This window comes from Hyalella azteca, unplaced genomic scaffold (genome assembly GCF_000764305.2).
Source record: "Hyalella azteca isolate HAZT.00-mixed unplaced genomic scaffold, Hazt_2.0.2 contig16463, whole genome shotgun sequence".
Classification (NCBI taxonomy): Eukaryota; Metazoa; Arthropoda; class Malacostraca; order Amphipoda; family Hyalellidae; genus Hyalella; species Hyalella azteca.
In genome coordinates, this window is record NW_025946286.1 from 90,511 (window position 1) to 114,016 (window position 23,506).

The 23,506-nt window shown below is 40.7% G+C and overlaps 1 protein-coding gene across 2 annotated transcripts in view; it reads right to left on the minus strand.

The window, feature by feature from the left end:
* Window positions 1-18,919, minus strand: part of LOC108667232 (BTB/POZ domain-containing protein KCTD20) — a 33,691-nt gene extending 14,772 nt beyond the window's left edge. Inside the window, exons 1-2 of one of the 2 annotated variants that reach the window (XM_047884914.1) lie at window positions 18,466-18,919; window positions 7,801-7,812 (exon numbers count right to left, since the gene is read on the minus strand). In XM_047884914.1, coding sequence (XP_047740870.1) covers window positions 7,801-7,812; window positions 18,466-18,620 — 167 coding nt within the window. In that variant the 5' untranslated portion in view covers window positions 18,621-18,919. Of the gene's footprint in view, window positions 1-7,800; window positions 7,813-8,706; window positions 8,816-18,465 lie in introns of those variants that run through there. The other variant, XM_047884915.1, reaches the window with a different exon arrangement.
* Window positions 18,920-23,506: the final 4,587 nt, after the last annotated feature.

The window sequence follows — 23,506 nt, forward strand, 5'->3', positions numbered from 1 at the left end:
ATCTTTAAATGTCATTTTAAAACTAGAAACAAAACAGTTACGATTATAAACAATCTATAAAATAAATAAATGCAGTGAGAGGAAATAAAATAATTGAATCAAGAGAGAGAGGTGGGTCAAGAGAGATGGGTGGGTCAAGAGAGAGAGGTGGGTCAAGAGAGAGGTGGGTCAAGAGAGAGAGAGGTGGGTCAAGAGCTGTCTCTTATACACATCTAGATGTGTATAAGAGACAGTTAAGGTATTGTTATTCTTGGTTTAGTATAAATGTACCTACTATGACAAATTGAAATATAAACTTGTTGCCTTTAGTGTGTATTAGGTTCCAATAAATTGAATGTTTTTGGTACAGAGGCATCAAGTGTTGCAATACATTGTACATATAACATAGCTAGCAGCTTAGCTAATTCTTATAAGGCTATAAGTAGTCTTTAGCTATTTGACTATTTGTTATATATTGATTTCAATATACAATTTAAATGTGTTAGCTAGCTTATACAGGGTGGGGCAGAACCGATTGAGCAGTTTTGAGGCGAAATATGGAGGTACAATGAAGAAGTAATAAATGGAGGTACATGAAGAAGAAAGTTCATTATCCTTGAGGTTAGTATAACATACCATTTAAAATACTTATGTTTTGCAAGCAATATCAGGAAGATGGGGTTTGTTAGCTGCATCACACTGTTGGAGTTGCTCTTGGAAGTTTCCTACAGCATGTTCACACATATGGCGAGGTATGGCCATAACCTCTGGTGCAATAATCCGTTCCCTTAGCTGTGGTAGGGTGTGAGGGCGACTTCTAAACCCCTTTCTTTTAGATGAGCCCAAAGACAGAAATCACAAATGCTCATATCAGGGCCTATACCATCAAAAAAAGTCAAGAGATCGTAAGTTCATCAGCCAATCATTGACGGTCTTCCAAGCAAAATCCACCAATCATAGACAAGAAAATAGAGCGTAAGTACTTATGGTCACTTAGCGAGTTTTGAAAGTATGACCCCTGACTCGGTAGCGTAGGCGTATGTTTACAGATTAAGTGTCGTCATCAGCTGACCTCGCAGGCCACTGTAAATCACCCCTCAGAGACACCAGACGTCCGGGAAACATGCATTTAAAAACATTGAGTGACATTCGGGCTCTGCCAACTGTAGCCCCATCCTGCTGGAACCACGTGTCTCCCAATGCTTCACTTTCAACAATGTTTTCCATCATGGGCTGCAAGAAATTTTGCAATATTGCAGCATAGCGTTCGGAATTCACTGCCACGATTACCGGTACTCCCACCTCAAAGAACGACTCCAACAGTGTGTTGCAGCCAACGGCCACCATCTTCCAGATATTGTTTTCAAAACATAAGTAGTCTAAATGGTATGTTATGCTAACCTTGAAGAATATAAACTTTCTTCTTTATGTACCTCCATTACTCTTTTATTTTACCTCAAAACTGCTCAATCGGTTCTGCTTCACCCTGTATATTGATGGGTTGAGATTGTATTGACCTTTTAGGCAATTTGAAAGATTTCCCACCCTAATACAAGTATTTTAATTAAAATGCTTAATTTCAATCTTTAAATGTCATTTTAAACTAGAAACAAAACAGTTACAATTATAAACAATACATAAAATAAATAAATGCAGTGAATGGAAATAAATGTTTGAATTGCGCATATGTTCATTTCAAACAGTGTTAGCTTTTCTCATAACATTAGACTCGTTTCAAGTCGTTTGAGGTTTGTTGGGTTATCGTTCAGTTCATGTTTAGTATTGATTTATTTGTCTGAATCAAATGGGAACAGTACATGTCAGTCACTCTGTCACTAGTAGTCAGTGTGTTTAGACTTGAGAAGGTAGAGTCTGGTAGATTTATGGGACATAAAACCAGTAGATCTATTGATAGTGTGCACTGTGCTGTCAGCTACCTATTTGTTATGCGACTCTTCAATGTTTAGAAGATCTGCATTCCTGAAGTATTTTTGTATATTGAAGCCAGTTAAATGGTCAATACTGTATTTAGCTCATTACCTTGCTCCATACAAACTTTACAAAGCTAATGAATAGGCTTATCAATAATTGTTTACCCAAAAGTCCCAAAGTGGTAAACACTACCTTGGCCATAATTGAAGGCAATAAGTGCCCTTTTTAGACATTTATTTTGATCCATATACTGTTATCGTTAGTAGGCTAATTGCAACATAAAAAAAAAAAACTTTACAAAAAAGACAAAAAAACTGAAAAAAATAAATAAAAAAATCACAAATAAATCAAATAAGTCATTGATTTTTCATTTTTTTTAATAAAAAAATCACCAATATGATGTTATTGGAAAAAATCACCAATATGATGTTAAATCAATATGATGTTATTGGCTTTACTTGTAGAATGAAAAAAACACAAATATCCAACATATTGACGAATAGGTATATTAAATTAATTAAGAGATAATAAAGTTTCACCAGCCATGGTGAAAAAAAGTTTCCCAAAAAAACACAAAAAAGAAAAGCGTGACAAAAATTGCCACTCGACGCCGCAGAAACAAATGACAACATAAATGATGAAGCCGAGACTTTAAGAAGATGTGACTCGATGTTGCTAACAGTGAGAGGTGGGTCAAGAGAGGGGTGGGTCAAGAGAGAGAGGTGGGTCAAGAGAGGGGTGGGTCAAGAGAGAGAGGTGGGTCAAGAGAGGGGTGGGTCAAGAGAATCAAGAGAGAGAGGTGGGTCAAGAGAGAGAGGTGGGTCAAGAGAGAGAGGTGGGTCAAGAGAGAGAGAGGTGGGTCAAGAGTAATGGCGGAGCAAGAAGTAACGCACGGGCGTGAAATTGCAATCTCGAAGTAACTGGAAGCGACCAGACGACGCACCAGAATTAACGACCACGTCCAAAATAAGTCCTGGGCCTGGGATGAACCATTTGTCATCACAGATAAGCGCTACGTCTACCAAACACTCGTATAATGAAAACTCGCATTTCTAAATTGGTATAACGCTCGTATAATGTTACTTATACCAATTTAAAAATGGCATACTATAAAAATTATTATCAAAACCATTGTGATTCATGTTTGTTTTCTTACGTCTTACAAACATTAACTCGAACGTTCATTGCAATAAGATCTTACAGCCTCTTCAATGAGCATGTGAATATCCGACAATCAAAATTAAATGAAACGTGCCTTCGTCAAGGTACTACATTCATTTCATATCGAGGTATGTGGCTATTTTCCCAGTCTCCCACGACAAAGAAATCAATCTCACGACAGTGCCACTGAAGACAAACTAGCCATCTCACGAGTGAGTATTAAAAAGTTATATACGTTCACGCTCTAAATTTGATGGGCGTCGATTGCGATCGATGACGCGATGGAGTCTCATTTAAGGATTCCTGAGAATAAATTAATAAAGTGGTGCAAAAATTAATAACGTATTGCTACCGCTTTGCATCACCGTTAGACTGGTACAAAAATGGCTTTGCTCGTATTTCCACCATACCTTGTGTTCCTATTTTTCTATATAAAATGTATAGTTGTATAATTTACTGTCTTAAGTAGGATGAGTTGATTGTAAAATAAATTCTAACGGATTCCTAAAAGAGAGGTGGGTTTTAATTCCATATCTAAGATATATAATTAAAAATAAAGTAAAATCCAGAACAGTTTTGAAATTTTTGATTTACAGGGGGATCTTGCTCAGAGTAAAGCAAGAGATCCAAGCGCCCACGGATGATTAAATTTAAGAGGATTAAGTCGGTAGCGAGCAGTCATCATGGGAGAGCGTGCATACACTCAGGCGGGTTATTGCTGCATGCACTTCACACAATTTGATCTCTTAAATTGCTTTACTTTTTAACGGGATTCAACATACACACGCAACACCAACAGTAATGCGTTCTATAAGAAAATCTAGTAAATTGCTGAACTATATTTTAGTGAATTGCAGCCAAGTGCGATAGTCGCACCTCACTCATAAAAGAGAGCCGGTTATTATATATCAATAAGACTTGATGGTTGACCAAAAGTAAACACGAGAACGTCAGAAAGAAATATAACTGCCAACGTTAACAATTGAACGTACATAAAATCGACGCATAAAGTAAGCACGTATATAAACTGACCCTTAAATGTCTAATTTTAGAAAGGAATTGATCGTACATTCCAGTGGAAATATTTCTTTCTCAGTGCACAGAAAGAGCTACTATGATGCACAAAAAAAGCAGCATGCGTGGAAGAGATGGACAGGTTCGCAGGAGCAAAGTCGATGGGGAGCCAGCGCCCGAGCTGAGCTTATAATCCGGGGCCGGGGGCGCTCGCCCTTCCCTAATACGGCAGCACAGGAACAAATGCACAGCTTTAAGATGAAGTGTGTAGGTACTTGATGACGCTGCCACCGTCCACGCTGCACGGCCATCATCGCTGGGTGCTGGCTTCCCTAATACGGCAGCACAGGAACAAATGCACAGCTTCAAGATGAAGTGTGTAGGTACTTGATGACGCTGCCACCGTCCACGCTGCACGGCCATCATCGCTGGGTGCTGGCTTCCTGTGCAGCTGTTTTAGCGCATCATTTCCAACCAACAGTTAGAGAATAATTCGTAAGAATATTTTTCTTAGAACTGATTTAACAATTTCAAATGTCATTTTACCTGTCGCCAAATGCCTGCAAACCAGACCATAATCCTATATCATAGAACTTTACTATTTCAGTAATTTGAAACATAGAATGAATGAAATTCAATTCTATTCAAATGTAATATAAAGAATAATTAGATAAACGATTAAATGATACAGAGTTTGGCAATAAAGCAGAAAAGTTAATGAATAATGAGATTTGGCAAGCGATACAAAGCAGAATAATGAATAATTTATTTATAAGACAAAACCTGGGAGGCTTCCTCCAGCCGCATCCCGTCCGACGCCGAAGAACAACTCAGTTTTAATGGAGTGAGAAGGATTCAGCAGAACCGAACTACTGTAGCATGCAAAGCAGAAGAACATGGAGTCTTTAAAGATTGCCTACACTATCAACAACGCGGTAGAAAGATCTGCTTTAGTTAGTCAAGGGACGACAGGAATATGGAAGGAATAAAACTGAGAGAATTAATATTGTGTCAACAAAGGAGTTAAAGAACGGTCAACCTGTAGAACGTGAGCAGAGCTAAGTTTGCTAATGTCAATAATTTTACGTTTCGTTACACTATAAAATTCGGAAAATATTATAAGATTCATGACTAAAATATATAATTAACTGGAAGGGACCCGAAGAAAGTACTCGGTAAATTAACCTGAGACTCACGGCCCGCAGCCAAACAGAGACGAGCGTTAAACTTCAGCAGCCTCCAACAAAGCCAATATATTCCGAGGAAACCTGGACTCAATCAGTGGCACGATGGTATGGAGCGCGTCAGGATTGGCAGCTCACAAAGCAGCCAAGTGATGCAATCTATCGTACTTAGGGCGCGGCGAGCCCCGCACGATGGGGATCAGGCGACCCTTCTATTTGCCTTGACCAAACAAACGACGAGCTAATGGAAACTTGGCCGAGACGCTCCCAGCACACAAGTAAGTTCCGTAGAGGCGCCTTCTTGCTCGGGGCTGCTTGGGTCACCGATAGCCATAGTGCCCAATGACCCTCAGACTAGTTGTTATTAGATCATAAGAATATGATGGAATATTTAATGTCAGCATCGTCGGTAGTCGTGTTGATGCTCACAATTCTGACAATATAAGTGTTTTAACATATGATCCATCTAGCAGGATGGAAATGCGGTAAAAATTTAAAGATGTCTAAGCCAGGCTGTTAATATCGACTGGTTTACTTCTACAGGTCATTATTGCGTTCAAAAGTTTTGTGAATGGCCTTGATAAAAGATATCTTGCTCAGCCTAATGATTAAAAATATTCGTATGCCGCACAGTTATTTCGGTGTTTTTATCACCTAAACGACAATTTAACGATTCTCTGCTATTCTAGTATAGCAAACTAAATGACATATCTCAGTCACAAAAACTTCGTGGAGGATCGTGGTATGCAAATATCCACACATAGGAAAAGTAGTGATAAATTTCTCCGGCACAAAGGAAAACAACTGAAAAGTCCACCATATTCTATAGTCATGAGAAAAATTTATTCCAGTTGCAACGTAATCCGACCGGAGCAATGGGCGAGTTCCAGTAAAATAAATTCAAAGCGTAAACTCAATTGACGTCAGAACTGAAGTTATGGAAGGCGTGTGAGGGCATAAACGCGACCACGTACTTGCTCTTATTAAAGAACATGGAAGCTCTCGAAAGAAGAGTCAACGTCCCGTTTAAAGACAAGCACACATTAAACGGGCGAACAGACCGACTCCTGCCTTTCGAGAGCAGCTCCAGCGACATTATGATGAGGGACTCGTGCGATCGACTGCATGGATGTAGGCGCTCGCTATTGGCTTCACGTCCCGCAGCTGAGAGCATCGTCTCCAGGGCACAATAGCAGCACCTCGCAGCGCATTACCAGCTCAGTCCGTTGATATATTATATGCCCGTGGATGTTAGGGTTTGGGTCTACGATTCTCCGCACGGTGAAGGATGCGTCTGAATGAGTTGTTTGCTGCATGATTAGGTGTAAGTCACCTGATAACAGCCTTCTTGTGATAATCGTAATCAAATTTCGTCGGTAATGTGAAGCGATCGGAATGACCAGCCTTCATATTATAACCCTAACTCTTTATTGAGGCCTGCAAGGGTTGATTGGGCAGGCATAGCAGCAACTGATTAACAGGAAGGGAAACGAAGCAGCTATGGAAGACGACCGTGCGAGCTGAATTTCAGAGACTGGTAGACTCTAGAATAGAACCGGCGTTTTTTGCGCAGGTCATTTCCGCAATAAATATTGGAACTACAGCGAGACGAGTGCACGACCAAAATGGCATGACCACTCAAGCCTGAGAGCGGGACGATCGAAGAGCGGGCGCTCGCAGCGGCAGGAGTGGGAGTGTAGCGTCGTGTGGGAGGTGTGTGCAGCAGCAGCAGGAGAGTGGGAGTGTAGCGTCGTGTGGGAGGTGTGTGTGCAGCAGCGGCAGGAGAGTGGGAGTGTAGCGTCGTGTGGGAGGTGTGTGCAGCAGCGGCAGGAGAGTGGGAGTGTAAGATGTGATATATATAAAAGAATGAATGAATATTAATGCGGTTCGGGAGACAGGCACGTGGAGACACTAGAAAAAGTAACTAAATAAACGACTCCAACGTAAAGAACAACAAAAGTTCCTGATGATTCAATGCGGTGCTCGAGTCAGGCAGATAATCCATCTGGTGCCAAGTCAGACCACAAGTACTAAGTGAAAAAAAAAACGCAGGCGAAAACGGAAGGGCTGTTTTTTAGAGAACCCTAAAAAAGTATATGACATCGAGCCAATGTTATGTACGTTTAATTTAAAAATAAATCACAAAAAAGCGAGTCACTAGGTTGTAAGGATGGGGGGGGGGGGGGAGGTCAGCCCACCAAGATTTATGATCATATTCATGTACAATTACCTACTTAAACTTATATTCAGACCACATAACATTCCATTTGTCATTAATTTTTAAATAAAACTAATGGTTTTAATAATTATACATACAACTATTTAAAAGGGCTCAAGAATATCTTAGGGGGCTGAAGCCTCCATTAAATAGGCCTAATGGACGCAGACAAATTTCATGCTGTAACATGTAGATGATTGCGAATTTCGTGAAAAAAAATTATTTAATGTAAAATGATCGGACAAATTCCTTAAATACTATGTGTATACATACTTTCATCCCTGGATATCATCTCAAGATGAAGAAACTTACGAGGCACTGTATCTGAAAATGAAAGAAAATTTATTAACCATAAGTTCAAAATCTGCAGGAAGTAAGCATTACTGTTACGTTATAATGGTAAGCAAATCAACACGTCTAGATTAGGGTTGCAACGAAGTCTTATTTAATAAAAAATGCTTTTTTGCCATACATCGGGTCTAGGTTTGAAAACCAAATACAAAATGAGAATGAAACTGAACGGTGGAATAAAATTTCGGGTTAAATGATGCATAGGTTCGGGACTCGAAGAGGTAGGAAGATTGTGAATTTTATTTGGACAGATATATGATTTTTGTGGACTCCATTTGGAGTCCTTCATCGTCAGGGATTTGTAGGATTTGCAGAAAGTAAGTTGGGAGTACATCTACAAGGCATCTATTCATTTCATTATTGATGAAATGAATTGAAATTAGTCTATTTATATAACAGAGCAAATAAAGAAATCATAATTAAAATTGCTTATTCAACATTATTTAACGGAATTTTTGGTTGTGCAGGGAACATATTCTCATTTTAAAAGATGCTAGAAGTTGAATCATTATTAGTATATAGAGGTCTCGCACCAAACAAATTTGGTTCTTAACTTTTTTGTGTGCTAAACGACGCTTGTTTTCTCAGTTGCAATCATTTAATAGCATTCCGGTACGCGGGAATTAGTGCTAGGAGTTACATCACAAGCACGAACTCTCGAACAATCATAGAAAACATCAATGTGTCGTTGGTTTAAGCAATATGGTGATCGTAAGACACGTGACACAACACGAAATTGAAACAGAACACAAATATTTGACGGAAATGGCCAACCGAATTACAAGTCTGCTGCTGCACGTCAATTGGCACAGTTCCAACGAACCAGTCCCTGGTCATCGATAGAAATAAATGACTTGAAACACTCACCCGTAAATTAAAAAATACTGACGAAGATCAAAATAACTGGGCAGCATCGAGATGTAAGGCAAATTCGGCGGGTGTGGAAGAAGATGGAAGACAGAACGATGAGTGCTCCTAAGGCACCAGATAATGGAAGAGCGGAGAGAACACTATAAAGAGGATGATACCAAAGCACGTCATGAACATAAACAATGAGTTGAGGTGTCCTTCAGGACAGTAAGTCTGGCAACAAGGACTCAGCGACACGTGGGCATCACAACACGTGCACAGACCAGGCTCGGGTTCCATTTGAAGTCCTTCATCAACGCTCCTGCTGATGCTAGGCGCACCTATACTGCTGGTGGGGCGAGCGTAGCAGTTCAGGGCTGCAGCATCTGGGTGTGTTTCAGCTACACAACCGCGCTGGTCACCGTCACCTCGCCCCTGACGTTCGCCAACTTGCCTGCAGTGGCACTTGGAACAGAGCCACTGCTCGTGGGGAGCTATCAGGCCTTCCGTTTGGCACGCCTTGTCCTTAACTTTGCGCGACGCTTGGCAGCGGACAGGTTGTCTCCTCACAGGACTTGGAGGACGCGAGCGCCGACTGTACACACTGGCAGCGCTTCGGTTCGGTACGTGGTTAGGTTGCAAGGCACCTTTGGTAGGCAGATAATTACAGTGAGCTCGAGAAGACTCTCTTTGAGAGAGAAGTTGATTGTTTTCATATGACTTTACATAACAAGTATCATTCAATAAGGGTACAAATGGACGCGAAACATTATTTACAAAAGAACTAGGCTTAGAGTAAGAAGCAATAGCCGGAAAAAATTTGCGTTCGGGAGATGCCGAAATCGTTTCATCGTCAGATGTCAGAGGCGATCTGGTTCGGTAAGACTGGAGAAAAGTTTGAGATTCGTAAGGCATCCGTCTGCGGTCCAGAGGCAGATATGGAAGGCTGTAATCTCTGATTTCATGTCCGTAGGAAGATCTTTTGGGCATCCAATGCTGGCAGTGACGGTACGATCTTCTATAGGTCGGGAACGGTCGCTCGATGGAAGCGAAACGGCTCCTGTGTACGGGAGGCAAGGATTGTTGGCTCTGCTGCAGCAGCAGCGACACAGTCGAGTCGAACTTCCCCGGCGGTGAAGGGGAGGGTCGAGGGTCGACCAGAAGCCAGCGCGAAGAGACCTCATATCGCCGCTGAGGATAGTCGTAGGTGAAGAATGCCGGAGACTGGGGTGATGGTGGGCTGTAGCAAAGCTGCTCACGGCGGGAAAGAGGAGAGAGAGGAGATGGCAGGGCAGAAGACAGATCTAGAGCTACAGAACGAATGACGTCTTGAGGAGTGGATGCCACGAGCGGCAAGTGACGGCGAGATTGGTAGTTACCCTCTGTTGGCTGTGGCAACAGAGGGTGCTGGAGCGTCCTCATGCTGGGGCATCACGGACACACGCCGCTGCTGCCAGCTAACCGTCAGGATGTGTGCCGCAACGCATCCCTAGCGACATCATCTCGCAGGAGCGTGCGCCGTCATTGTACTTGTCCATACACACAAACTTTCTTCACTGCAAAACTGGCTTGCGATCTGTGTATTGCTACCAGCACATCTCACGCTTGTAGATATCACTTAGAACACGATCTGTACAAAATATTTTTTTCTTCTGTAAATTATATATTCACTGAAAAGTTGAAATGAATATCAATCTTTCATCGAACACCAATGACATATGAAATGCGCTAACGAAATAATTGCATAAATATATTATCTGATTTAACAAGGAATTAATAAAGACAATTCTAACAACAATGTAAAGAAATCAAAATGCTAGCCATACTTCAGCATCCATTGCGAATCTTTCGTGTATATGCAACGGAAACGCTGTCAATTATAGGCCCGTGACACTTCCTATGTCATAGCGTTATAAATAGTGATGTCAGACGATTACTGTACACGTACCGTAAACTGGGGTATCTTAGACCACTTTTTTTTTAAATGATGCCATTTTTTTACTAGATAAGTTAAACTTAAATTGAAACATGCAAAATACAGGTCTATACTCTAGCTACACTCACCATAAATTGCTGGCTCCTGCCTCTCATAGTTTTGATGTAATTTAAAAAAAATTGATGGTCTTTTTTACCCCAGCTCTGGGGGTATCTTAGACTGTTTGGTAAAATCAATTATATTTTTGGTAAAATAACTCCAAGTAACTCCAGGTTTTGGTGCATTGTAATAGAACTCTTCTAGTTACATATGCAAATGAAAAACTTGAGGAAAGTTTCATAGTTTGCAAATGGGGGGTCCCGCCCCCCAGGTGGTCTAAGTTTTCCCAAACGGGGGAACTCTGACCACCTAATGGCAGCCCTGACAGGGTTAAAATAGACCAGCTTGGAAATTAAGTTAAAATTACCATATATAAGACTCTGTAGAGTCTGAAACCTAAAGAAAAAACATTAATAGGTGTATCAAACATGAAATGTTATATATGGTAATTTTAAATTAATTTCCAAGCCGGTCTATGTTACCCCGTCAGGGCTGACATTAGGTGGTCTAAGTTCCCCTATTGGGGGGCGGCGCCCCCCATTTGCAAACTATGAGACTTTCCTAAAATTTGTTTGTTGCATATGTAACTAGAAGAGTTGTACTACAATGCATCAAAACCTGGAGTTATTTTGCCAAAAAATAAAAAAATTTTAAATTAATTTCCAAGCCGGTCTATGTTACCCCGTCAGGGCTGACATTAGGTGGTCTAAGTTCCCCTATTGGGGGGCGGCGCCCCCCATTTGCAAACTATGAGACTTTCCTAAAATTTGTTTGTTGCATATGTAACTAGAAGACTTGTACTACAATGCATCAAAACCTGGAGTTATTTTGCCAAAAAATAAAAAAAATGGAGGGGGTACTCCGACAGGCTTTAAATAATAGCTTTTTTTTGTGGGTCACATTTTAATTTTTTAACCTATTAGATATGCAAACTTTTTAAATCTTTCTATTGTGTTACGTAGCCTCAGTATTAGGCCTTTAATGCCCATTGACAGAATTTTTCTATGTCAAATAGTTTTTGAGTTTTGGGGGTTTTTGTTAAAAAAAACGAAAAGTGGTCTAAGTTACCCCAGTTTACGGTACTGCAGAGCGCACATGGAAAATCATTCTTCTCGTATTGCGATACAAATGAAATTCAAGTATTTGAAACGGGTACTACGTTGTAACAAATATTCGACGAAAAATGCATCTCGCCAATTGTAAATGTGAAAGGTTAGTTTTATACGAAACTTTCGAGGGGGTTAGTTAGTTTAGTGGCCACATGTTTACTAGCGCTTCAGCTATTTAGCTATCTGGCAACGGAAGTCAAAACGAACATCATCAACGAGGTGTAACGTCTCAGTTATCGAGTTTCTCAAATTGTTCATCACCCACAAGGGGTGGAAGTTCTCAATAGTCCAGCCCGCTGAAGCTGGCGCGAAAGAAGCAGCGTCAGCATCTCAAAGAGACGAAGTGACAAGGAGAAACAGGTGAAAAGTAACAGAAACGAAGACACTCGAAAAAGAGGTCGCTTACACGGGACGTCGGCCGCCCGTACGAGAGACAGAGAAGGGAAATGTAAGGAATCCTACCTACATAATAACTTAATGTAAGGAATCCTACCTACATAATAACTTAACCCCACAACTGAGACCTGCAGTCAGACACCGCGAGCTCAGCGATGATGCGCTCAGGAACACTTACCCTCGGAGCGTGAAATCCCATAGGACTTCTGACGAGCACAGACGCGCGCCAGAAGTCCCCCTTGAGGGGGGAAACTTTCAAGATTTAACGGCACACTGATATCAACGATAAGTCCTATGCGCAGTAATGCGTTACGCCAAATATGCTCAAAAATCCCAAGTGAAACGGAGATAAGACTTAACTAGAATGAATACAATACAGCACGATCACAACGGAGGTAAAAAAAGCCTCAACTGCACACCGACAATCTCTGGCGTTGCGGCAGGCCGAGAGAGAGAGAGAGAGAGAGAGAGAGAGAGCAGTTCGTAGCGCGCCAGTAAAGTAGGAAGCAGCGAAGTGTCAGAGAAGTGATGAAGTCGCAGGAGCGCTGGCCATGCACGCACGGCAGATCTTGCACGACGATCAGCACCATCGACGCGACGCTCGTTTGGACGGCCGCCAGGTCTGAAATTCTCCAATACGATCCCGCCCCACAAATAATAAAAACTTCTTCCTGCAGCTTGAGTGCCACATAAAGTCGAGTCCTGTAAAGTTACGGATAAAAATCTTCATAAAAACATCAAATCAGTCTGGCGTCACTGACTTTTTGACTGTGATGAAGATGCGTAAAAACCTGCTCTATTTTTCTCGTCGCAATAAAAGTGTGCTACTGAACGATAAAAATCAAGGAAGTACAAAAATTGCCAAAAATCAAGCGAATAAATCCAAAACATTCATTTTCAATAAAAAACAAAGTGATTTAAGTCCCCCAATGCATAATTAAACCTAACCACAAGCCAACAACTGTCCTCATCAAACCAGTCCCAAGTAGCATCAACGAAGCTATTGTTATTCCCAGCATGCAAAGGGGCGTAGAAATACGGGGCTCCCCATATATTGCTAAAATTCCGAAAATAATTAGAAGACAAATACTGGAAATAACCCGAGGCGGAATGTTGGCATGCACGCAGTAGGCCGAGGGTAGTGCCACATACAATATAGGTTATGCGCCACACACGCTACCCAGATGGATGCAGGATGATCCAGCAGAAGTCAGCAGTGCAATGCAATGAATCAAGAAGCCAGCTGGAGTGTAGCTTTCTCGCCAACTGGCTCAAAGCCAATGGCATCGTGTTTCCAGCCTCCTGGCGGTCTGTTGCGCCCTTTTTTAGGCCGGGCCAACTAATGAATTCCCCGTAACTGACTTACAGGAGCCTGAGTCACTGCAGCGCCAGGCGGTTGGGGCTCCAGACATATAAAGGAAGTCTGTGAGTCAGGTTACGGCTTCTAAAAGACTGAGGCTTGAACGCGATACTGCAATTAAGCTCATATAGCAGACAACAAAAGAGCACTTCATTAGAGATAGACGAGGTATGGTAGCCACGTATTAGATCGTTTGCAGCTCAATAAGACTAGACTTAAATTCTAGCAGTTATTCAGTGTATGGTCCATTTCAATGAATCTTAGTTTCTGAAGCATAGAATAGACTACATTAATTTAATAAATTCTTTGTTATTTTCGCTTATTGATTAGCACAAATGGAAGTAGAGAGTCAAATTGAAAGGCACTTAAACTCCCTACGGCGACTGAAGCCTCCTTTGAAGCAACAGTGCTTTAGAACACAGAGTTGATACTCTCTCAGCACAGAGTCGAAATGTATAAAAAAATGACCGAACATTTTTTGAAAGAATATTGAGTTGATATTGGAGTTGATGAGATTCGGTCAATTCGGATAGAAAATAACCTTTATTTAGAGTTGACGGAACACTGTTTTATTTCAAACATCGACTGCATGAACAGGGCAAACCCCTACCAAAAACATACTTGCATTAATGTGGGCAACATTGAAGTCCCTGGGAACGGATATCAACAAGTGGAGATACATTTTAACAAGGTACACAAGAGGCACCACAGCAATGTAGGAGGTTTCACCGGATCCATGATCCAGATCCAAATCATGACATTACTGTAACGATGTCTATCAATTAATAGTGCACTAACACTACACCTGACACGGCTGAGGTGCCCGACCGTTGCCGCGATTACCTGGGCCCTTTAGTAGAGGACGTCGCGTCAACACGCCAATTAATAAAGACTGAGCAGCCCTCTGAACACATAATAACGAATAGCTGTGTTACAACGTTATTCTGACTCATCGTTATTCTTACAACGTTATTCTGACCTCAACAAACATATACATTTGATTCTTACTTAAACGATTTGATGCGCAGAAGGAAAGGATGATCGATCTGCGATCGATGCGCAGAAGGATAGAATTTCCTTGGTCTTTTTGTACGAAATACACTAATAAGAATATTTTACGAACTGAATTACACAGAAACCCAGCATGCGAGTTATCAAAACGTATCAAATGATTAGCGTCTCCACTGCAGCTGATACGGTGGACATTAAAACGACGCATATAATCAGATCAAAACTTGCGAGTAGCTTCGTAGAAGGGCAATTACATCTTGATGTGATCGATAACAATATTCGTTATATCCAACGATCGAAACCAATTTAAATTTCCTACTTGGTTAAGAACAAAGACTCAAATCCTGGAGTAAATTGGATTCATTAGGAGTCTGGGGCCCATTCAGGCGGGCGCTGCTAAAAGCCTGTCAAATTATGCATCGCGGGAGCCACAAGAGGTCTAAACGTAATGTCTCCTAACTGAATTCTCTCCCTAGAAAAAAGGCTTGAATAAAACACCGAATTAGGAAAAAAATTAGATAATATCCGTACTAGAACCCAAATTTTCCGTACTAGAACCCAAAGTACAGAAAAGCTTATATGAAAACATTGAATGAAATTAGTGAACTGCTGTAGATGCTACGATCATTGAACTTTAAGTGCGGACCACATTCCACATTGTAATAGAATACGCAGCATGGGACGGGTGAAGCAGCTGATATGAACACGCGCACCATGGGACGAGGGAAGCAGCTGATATGAACGCGTGCAGCATGGGACGGGTGAAGCAGCTGATATGAACGCGCGCAGCATGACGCGCAGCATGGGACGGGTGAAGCAGCTGATATGAACGCGTGCAGCATGGGACGAGGGAAGCAGCTGATATGAACGCGCGCAGCATGGGACGAGGGAAGCAGCTGATATGAACGCGCGCAGCATGGGACGAGTGAAGCACAAAATCTGAATTTTTAGTGACTTTGTCTACAATCAAGCTTTGTTATAACTGAAAATTTGGCGTTAAAGGGATTAGATCACCAATGCGAAGTGATTCAAATCCAGGGATTGGAACATCAAAAAAAGTTTGTAATTTGTGTGACTAAGGATCACGTTTCGTTTAAAATAACGTGCCCGAGAATTTCTCAGACATGGAGGTGCAAATACGAATAAAAAAAATTAAAGTAAATGATAATGGAAAAATTGTGTTACAAATAGATTAAAAATAGCTGTCAAGAGTCAGTCATGGAGATGCCAAGCGTCAGTCGTGGAGCTGCCAAGCGTCAGTCGTGGAGCTGCCAAGTGTCAGTCGTGGAGCTGCCAAGTGTCAGTCATGGAGCTGCCAAGCGTCAGTCATGGAGCTGCCAAGCGTCAGTCGTGGAGCTGCCAAGCGTCAGTCATGGAGCTGCCAAGCGTCAGCCGTAGAGTGTCCCCGCTGTTGCCACGGTCGAGTCAAGTTGAGCTCAGCGACGCGCAAGATAAGGACGGGGCGCTGAACAGCGATGCGCTCAGTTCCGCGATAGGTCGATAACTCGACGGCACTCCGCCTGCCGCACCTCCACTCACCGCCACACCTGCCTTGCGACTGCCGACTGAGTGGCGAGCCGTTCTAGTCCGGGCGCAACGCAACGCGTAACGTTCATGCCATGCAACTTGCGAACCGGATATTCTTTTCAGACGTTTTCGTTGACTTTAAATATTTTGCGGTGTTTGTGCTTCTTGGCAATGACGAGGCCGTGTAAAAACATTACAGCCATAGCCCTGGATAGGGTGACACATGTTCATCAACTCGTGAAAATTAAATCAGGGTCCGATATGCACCATTAAGGTATAGCCACCATCGTGCCGCAGTGCACACTTCGGTTGAATTAACAGTCTTGCGTACCGGTATCACGACATTTTTAAATAAAACGCGCTTGTGTTCCATGCAATGCGGGGCAGAAGCTGATGCGCCCCGTACACCTGCGTGTTTGACTCGCAAGAAAGGCTAGCCGATCATGACTCGCGAACCTCATTCAGTGATATTTCACCATACACCTTCGTTCTTTGCTCCTAGCGTCCAGCCATGAAGATCAGTCCGCCGCAGTAAGTTTTAATTGTTCCGCATAAAATGTTAATAATTAGTGTGACTGAATCTCTGTTTAGTTTATTGACTAAACATGTTTCTTTCTAATGACAAACCACAAATAGAAAAGGGGAAACTCTACCGGAGTTCCTACTAGGAAAATTCCTGTCCTATACGAGGAAATATCTAAGCAGATTTGATGTGTTTCGGATATACGGAGGGAAAGTGCATCGGACGAGTATAATCTAAATTGATTTTAAGCGAAATAACCTAATTGATTTTAAGCGATTGTGAGGTGATATTCGTTAACCTATGTATGAACAGCTGTCGGTTTCTTGACATGTACCCCCGCCCATACTTCATTTAGCAGGATAGCTGCATCTACAGCTTACTGCGGCGGACTGATCTTCACGACTGGACGCCACGGGCAAAGGACGAAGGTGTATGGTGAAATATCACAGAATCGGGTTCGGCTACTCGGATTCGCGAGTGTGACGCGCCGGACATTAAATAACCAAAAGTTTTTTCTTAGATGAAAAATGTTGGTCGTTGAAGAAAACTCGAGCGCGTACGTTCAGTTTTAATCATTAGACGGTGGGTAGTCACACCGCTGACACGGCCGTTACGAAACAATAAGCAATAATAATGTATGCAACAGACCAAACAAACACAGAAAACGTGTCGTGGGTGGGTAGCATGCTGCTCGTGATGCAACATTCACTTAAATATAATTGTTAAAATTCTGATTCAGTCATAGGGCAACTTGCTTACTTGTCTATATAGAGCGTTAGATCCTTTCATTAATTAATGTCATCATATTTTTAACTTTAAAATTGTTATTTTATCGGCAATAGCAGCGTTAACATGAAGTAGAAGTACCGCGTGAGATGCGTGTAACATCTTACATAAGTGGTGACATGTTGCACGATCTCCCAGGTCCCTACACATCTACACTCGTATGTGCAGCACGTGTCCTTGTCATATCCATGTTGGACTTAAATCGGAAACATCATTGGTAAATTAAAAATTGATGTTAAATCATTCATCAAATTATACACTAACATACACAGAACGAGATCAATATAAGAGGTACAAACCCAGTGACCCATACCGATATGAACGCGCGCACCATGGGACGGGTGAAGCAGCTGCTATAAACGCGTACGGGTGAAGCATCGGGGTGAAGCAGCTGCTATAAACGCGTACGGGTGAAGCATCGGACGGGTGAAGCAGCTGCTATAAACGCGTACGGGTGAAGCATCGGACGGGTGAAGCAGCTGCCATAAACGCGTACGGGTGAAGCATCGGACGCAGCCGAAATAACTGTTAGAAATAAGGTTTCCAGTGAAGATATTATAAGGGGAACCTTATTTCTAACAGTTATTTTCAGGGGAACCTAGGGGAACTATATTTTATTGCACGTATTTCTACTGGGAGCCTTTTGACTTCCATTCCCCCCAGCTGCTTCACTCGTCCTATGCTGCAAGCGTTGATATCAGCATGGGTCATAGACCATTGACACACGCGTATGATCTTACACATTACAGCGAGGCATCAACACGAGACACATACGCCTCTAGTTAGGGTGAAGCATCGGACGGGTGAAGCAGCTGCTATAAACGCGTACGGGTGAAGCAGCTGCTATAAACGCGTACGGGTGAACCATCGGACGCAACTGCTTCCTTCGTCCTATGCTGCACGCATTGATATCGATCAGTATGGGTCATAGACCATTGACACACGCGTATGATCTTACACATAACAGCGAGGCATCAACACGAGACACATACGCCTCTAGTTGATGACCGACCTAGAGTCCTTGACTCACCCAAATCTGCTCCTGAAGGCCCTATGCCGGCGCTCGTCAGCGTCGGGCGTGTGGTCGGTGTCGCTGGAGGACTCATGCAGGTGGTGGTGCTCTGGGTGGTCGTAGTTACCGCCTCCACCGCCCCCACCACCGCGCCGGTCCTTCGAACTTGCCATCAATGTGCACCACAGCAACGCTTCAGTCGTCAAGAACTTTGATGACGTTATCCAGGGAATGGTTCACGGAGCCACAATTAAATTTTCACGAGATGCCCTAAATTTTCAGCTATGGAGAAATGCTCTACAGGGCAAGGTATTTTGGAATAATGTTTACAAGTCTTACTGAATAAGGATTAATAACCAACTCAGAAATTTTCACGATTCTAAAGCAATTTTGACAACACCAGCAAATCAATATCTGCTATGCAAGGAAATTAGGCTGTTGAGAAAAATTTTATGATGAATTTCAATGATCTGGAAAAAATATCAACAACTTATTAGTGATATATTTTCTAAATAAAGATCATTAGCATAGAAACAAATACTAAATGAATTTATTGCAGAACTTCAAGCAGCATACAAAATGGATTAAGCTATATTAATTTTTTTCCTAAGCACCAAAAAAAGTTGCCTGTTGGTTTGCACTCGCACAAACGAATGCATCACCAATAAGCAATAAACTCACTTGCCAGTACATTTTATTTACACACACGTGGTGGTGTGACCGGTCACAGAATAACAGATGTCATCCCAACAAAATTAACAAATAGGTATTACAAGGTGAAAGATCATTATCATCAAAATTTAAAATATTTTCTATCAAATTCTGAGGAAAATTTACAGAAATTTTTTAGTTTTTTATGTGTGGTCATTAATCCCCATAAATGCACGCAATCATAGTGGTAAACCAAAAAACCAGCTCATTTTCAATTCCCTAATCTAGTTTACAATTTAATTCAAAAATGTATGAAATTATCTACATGCCTCAGACAATTTTGTCTCATTCAAGAGTGGATTATACTTAATTTTGCAAGCAACTGTGAAAGTTCTAAGTAAATTGGCTAGGTTGCTATGAGTTTCAGTAAACTGAAAAATTAGGCAAAAGCCAACTGCAAATGATACGCTGTTTGCATGCTCAGAGACAATTTCACCCATAATACCCATTACTTGCTTACCTTATTCTGCTGAGTACTTCATTTGCTCAAATAGAATAATAATTGCATATTTTTCAGCATTTTATAAAATGCCCTTGAAGCAAACTGCAAAGTAATTTTCAGTTCTTTAGCAAAATAATATTAAAGCACCAATGAGTTTAAAAACTTCAAAGTGATTGGTATGTTCAAAACTCCTACAGCAGCTACAAAACTGACAAACTGGGCAGAAATGCAAAAACCAAGCCACCCTTGATCCTGATTCCTGAATAAGATAAAATTGCCTCTTATTCTATAAACTTCTGATTTCTTCACTGCAAATTTAGCAAAATGTCACATACCATCAAATGGGTAATAAGGGATGAATTTGAGAGTTTTTCCTTAATAACTTCTTACCATGAAACATTTCATAAACGAGTTTAGGCTCATTCTAAAGGTATTTGCAAGGGCTATCGTATGATATCTCTGAAAAATATTCCACATGCTATTTGTAAGGTGCCAGACACAAAATAAAAGCCTCCTGAACTAACCCTGGGAATGGGGTAATAAGAGACACTTGAAATAAAACTAAATTTTAAATGTTTAAAGCATGCAGAGCATGCTCATTCATTACTAACAGTACTCTGAAGTCTTCCTCTTCCTTTGTAGATAATGTAAATGTAGAATAAATGACATTTTTGTGATTTTTACTTGTTTTTCATTTACAGATATAAATATTACCTTATCCATACATTACCATATTATTGATGTGATATTACCTAATCCATGGAAATGCCATTGAGCATTGACAACAACCTTGTCCGCTGTAAACTTCACATCAGCAGCCATGTCGCATTTCTTCTGTAGGTAAGCTTACAGGACAGCTTGTAATTTTGCACCATTTTAATTGAGTCAAGTGAATTCACTATAACATAAAAAGACTGTAAAAACATACCTGAAACAGGAAGGAATATTTTTGTGACAACCATCATATTATTTGGGAAAATAAATTATAGTTTAGGTTAATTACTTTTCATTCTATGTTGCCCGGTGCATAATTCTATCTATGACATTCTATGCACAGTTTGGTGATGACCCATGATGCATTAATTTTTTTTGTCAAGTGAAATTTTTTGCTGAGTGAGATAAATTTTTTTTAAAGGCCTCCCACACTCACCATTCCAACAAAAAGGGAATTAATTTTCAATAAATAAATCTAATCAAAATTCCTTGTTGTCAATTGATTTTTTTGTTAACTGAAGCCTTTGCTAACCCAGGCTCTACTGTAAATGCATTTGTAAGGGTGACCCTTATTCCCCGGGGCCATGGTCAGGAAGATGTGCCAGGTGTGCAGCAATTTATATTGTCATTTTATCAATCTGTGCCGTGCGTGTAATATGCCGGTAAAAAAATGTGCCACGTGCCGTGCTCCGAAAGTTGTTTAAAGATGAATGCATGGCAATGGGCCGCAAAGCCATCACACACATACGTATATCTGCATTGAGTTTACCAGATTTCTAACGTGTTAACCCAGGTTCTAAGAGTTGGCACAGTAATGAATATTTATTCATTATTCATAGATCACAATTCGGTTGGACATGAATTACAAATTGAAGCATAGAAGGCGACAATTCACATGGCTTGGGATTGGTGCCTTCTAATGAAGGACTGATTTTGGCAAATAGTACAAACCTGCATGTCTTTGTCAGGAATATGTTATGTTCCCAACATCCTCCTGGCCGGTGGAATGGGTTTGCGTGGTGCAAACCCATTGAATAAAAAATACAAGCACTGAAATTTTTATTATTATCAGTTCTCATTTTTTGCAACTTTGAAGGTTAATTGTATAGACGAACAACAAACATTAATAAAATATGAATAGCTTCAAGGAACACATTACCACATATGTGTAGAACCACGACACATGACAATGTAGGTATCAGCATTACTGTAAAGTCTGTAAAGATAATGTTGCCATACCATTCCGTTGGGAATATGTCTAGACATATTTTATTTACAAAAACTATTTTTTCATTAATTAGGATGAAATTATTTCTGACTTCATTCATTATTGTAGAACCTCTAATAACACTATCATCGTACAATTGGTATAGTATACATAGAACAAGCAAAATAAAAAACCGGACGGAATATTTGATTACCTAGATAGGGAAGGTAAAAAAGCAATGTTGCCATAAGAAATTTGTAGATACTTTCTTTCTAAGTAAATTTCTAGATTTTTACTTTTACAAAATTTTCATATCAAGGTACCAGGTAAATCATATATTATTGAAGGATAATTAAAGGCATATTGGATATTTGTTTTACGTCAGTTTGACTGTTCCTTGACAAACTGTATTTGCGCCGACATCTGCGTGTGCGTGCACATAAAATTTAAAATTCATTATGTGCGGGAAAATTCCCTGAAAAAACCTGCATAATCCTGAGTGTGGCCGGTGGCCCTGGGGGTAGGGGTGTCCCTTATCAGTTATTACCCATCATGCGGAAATGGCCGCCATTTTTTTCTCGAATGAGATATGCTAATTCTATCCATCACATTTTTAAGCCAACACCTGTTTGCAACTTTTATGAAAATTTGATTTTTTAATAGAGTGAATAATTTTTTGCTACATAGGTACCTTAGCAGAGATACTTTACCAAAATTTCACTTTTCACACTTTTTTTCAAGGATTTTTTACAGGTAGTATTTAGTAAATGTATGATAAATTTCTCAACTTTCTTTATGCTACATAGATAGTAAAAATGTTGAACTTTATGCTATTATTTTTTTGTTTTGCAATATTTTAATTAGTTTAGGCTAGTTGCTACAACACTTCTAAAAAATGTCAGAGGACTGTCCTTTATTACCTCACCTGTCCCTTATTACCCCATTTGACAGTATTAGGGTAAATGCAGTATATTCCGCCATCATGAGTAATTCCAACACTTCTCAACTTTTTTCCTTTATACTAAGCTTTGTCTTAGTTCCACGCATTCTTTGATGGTTGAAATAGTGACGTCATACTATTGCGTGCCATACTATTGCCTAAACACTAGGTCAGGGCACTGGGTCACCCAGTGAGAACATCGCGAAAAACGTGTCACAGTTGATAGTTGACCTTGCTCTACCAAATAGTAATGAACTGTGTAGAAAGAATATTATGGTTCAAACTTTTGAATAAGTCTGTGAATATATTAGGAGTCCCTCAAGTATACTTACATTTGCCGATTTGAAGTGGTAAATAAATTAATAGATGATTAAATTAAGCGATGGTTTTAGACACCGAGAAACTAATTCCGACACAGCTTGGAATTAGACACACACAGCTTGTTCCAAGCTGTGTCCAAAAATTAAAATTTTCTTAATTAAAAGCTTAAAAGATCTTAATTAAAAGCTTAAAAGATCTTAATTAAAAGCTTAATTAAAAATTTTAAATTTTTTAATTAAGCTCATTCCGAGCTGTGTCGTATTCCAATACAGCTCACACATCTGAATTCCAACACAGGGCGCCAGTATTACAAATTAATAGAGTTTGGAGCGCTGCCGGATTTAGTCTCACAATATGCCTAATTTGATTTTTCATCGTTGCTGGCGCGTAGTGTGGTGTTTTGAGAGTGACGTAAGTCGTAAAGCCATCAGAACTCGAGTGGCGCATACGGTGATATATTTATAGCCATTCATTTCTTGCTATGTCCTTAATGTGTCAGAATAGAGTAAACGCGATATTCTGAATGCATGTAACTAAGAAAATGCTTAATATAAAGGAAAAAAGTTGAGAAGTGTCGGAATTACCCACGATGTTGGAATATACCGCGTTTAGCTACCCTATACTGCGTTTACCCTAGCCAGCAGTGTAGAATTCTAGAGGGATATTAAATTAGCCAGTACACCTAGCATATTGGAAAGCAGGACATGAAAGCTTGGAAAGGCCA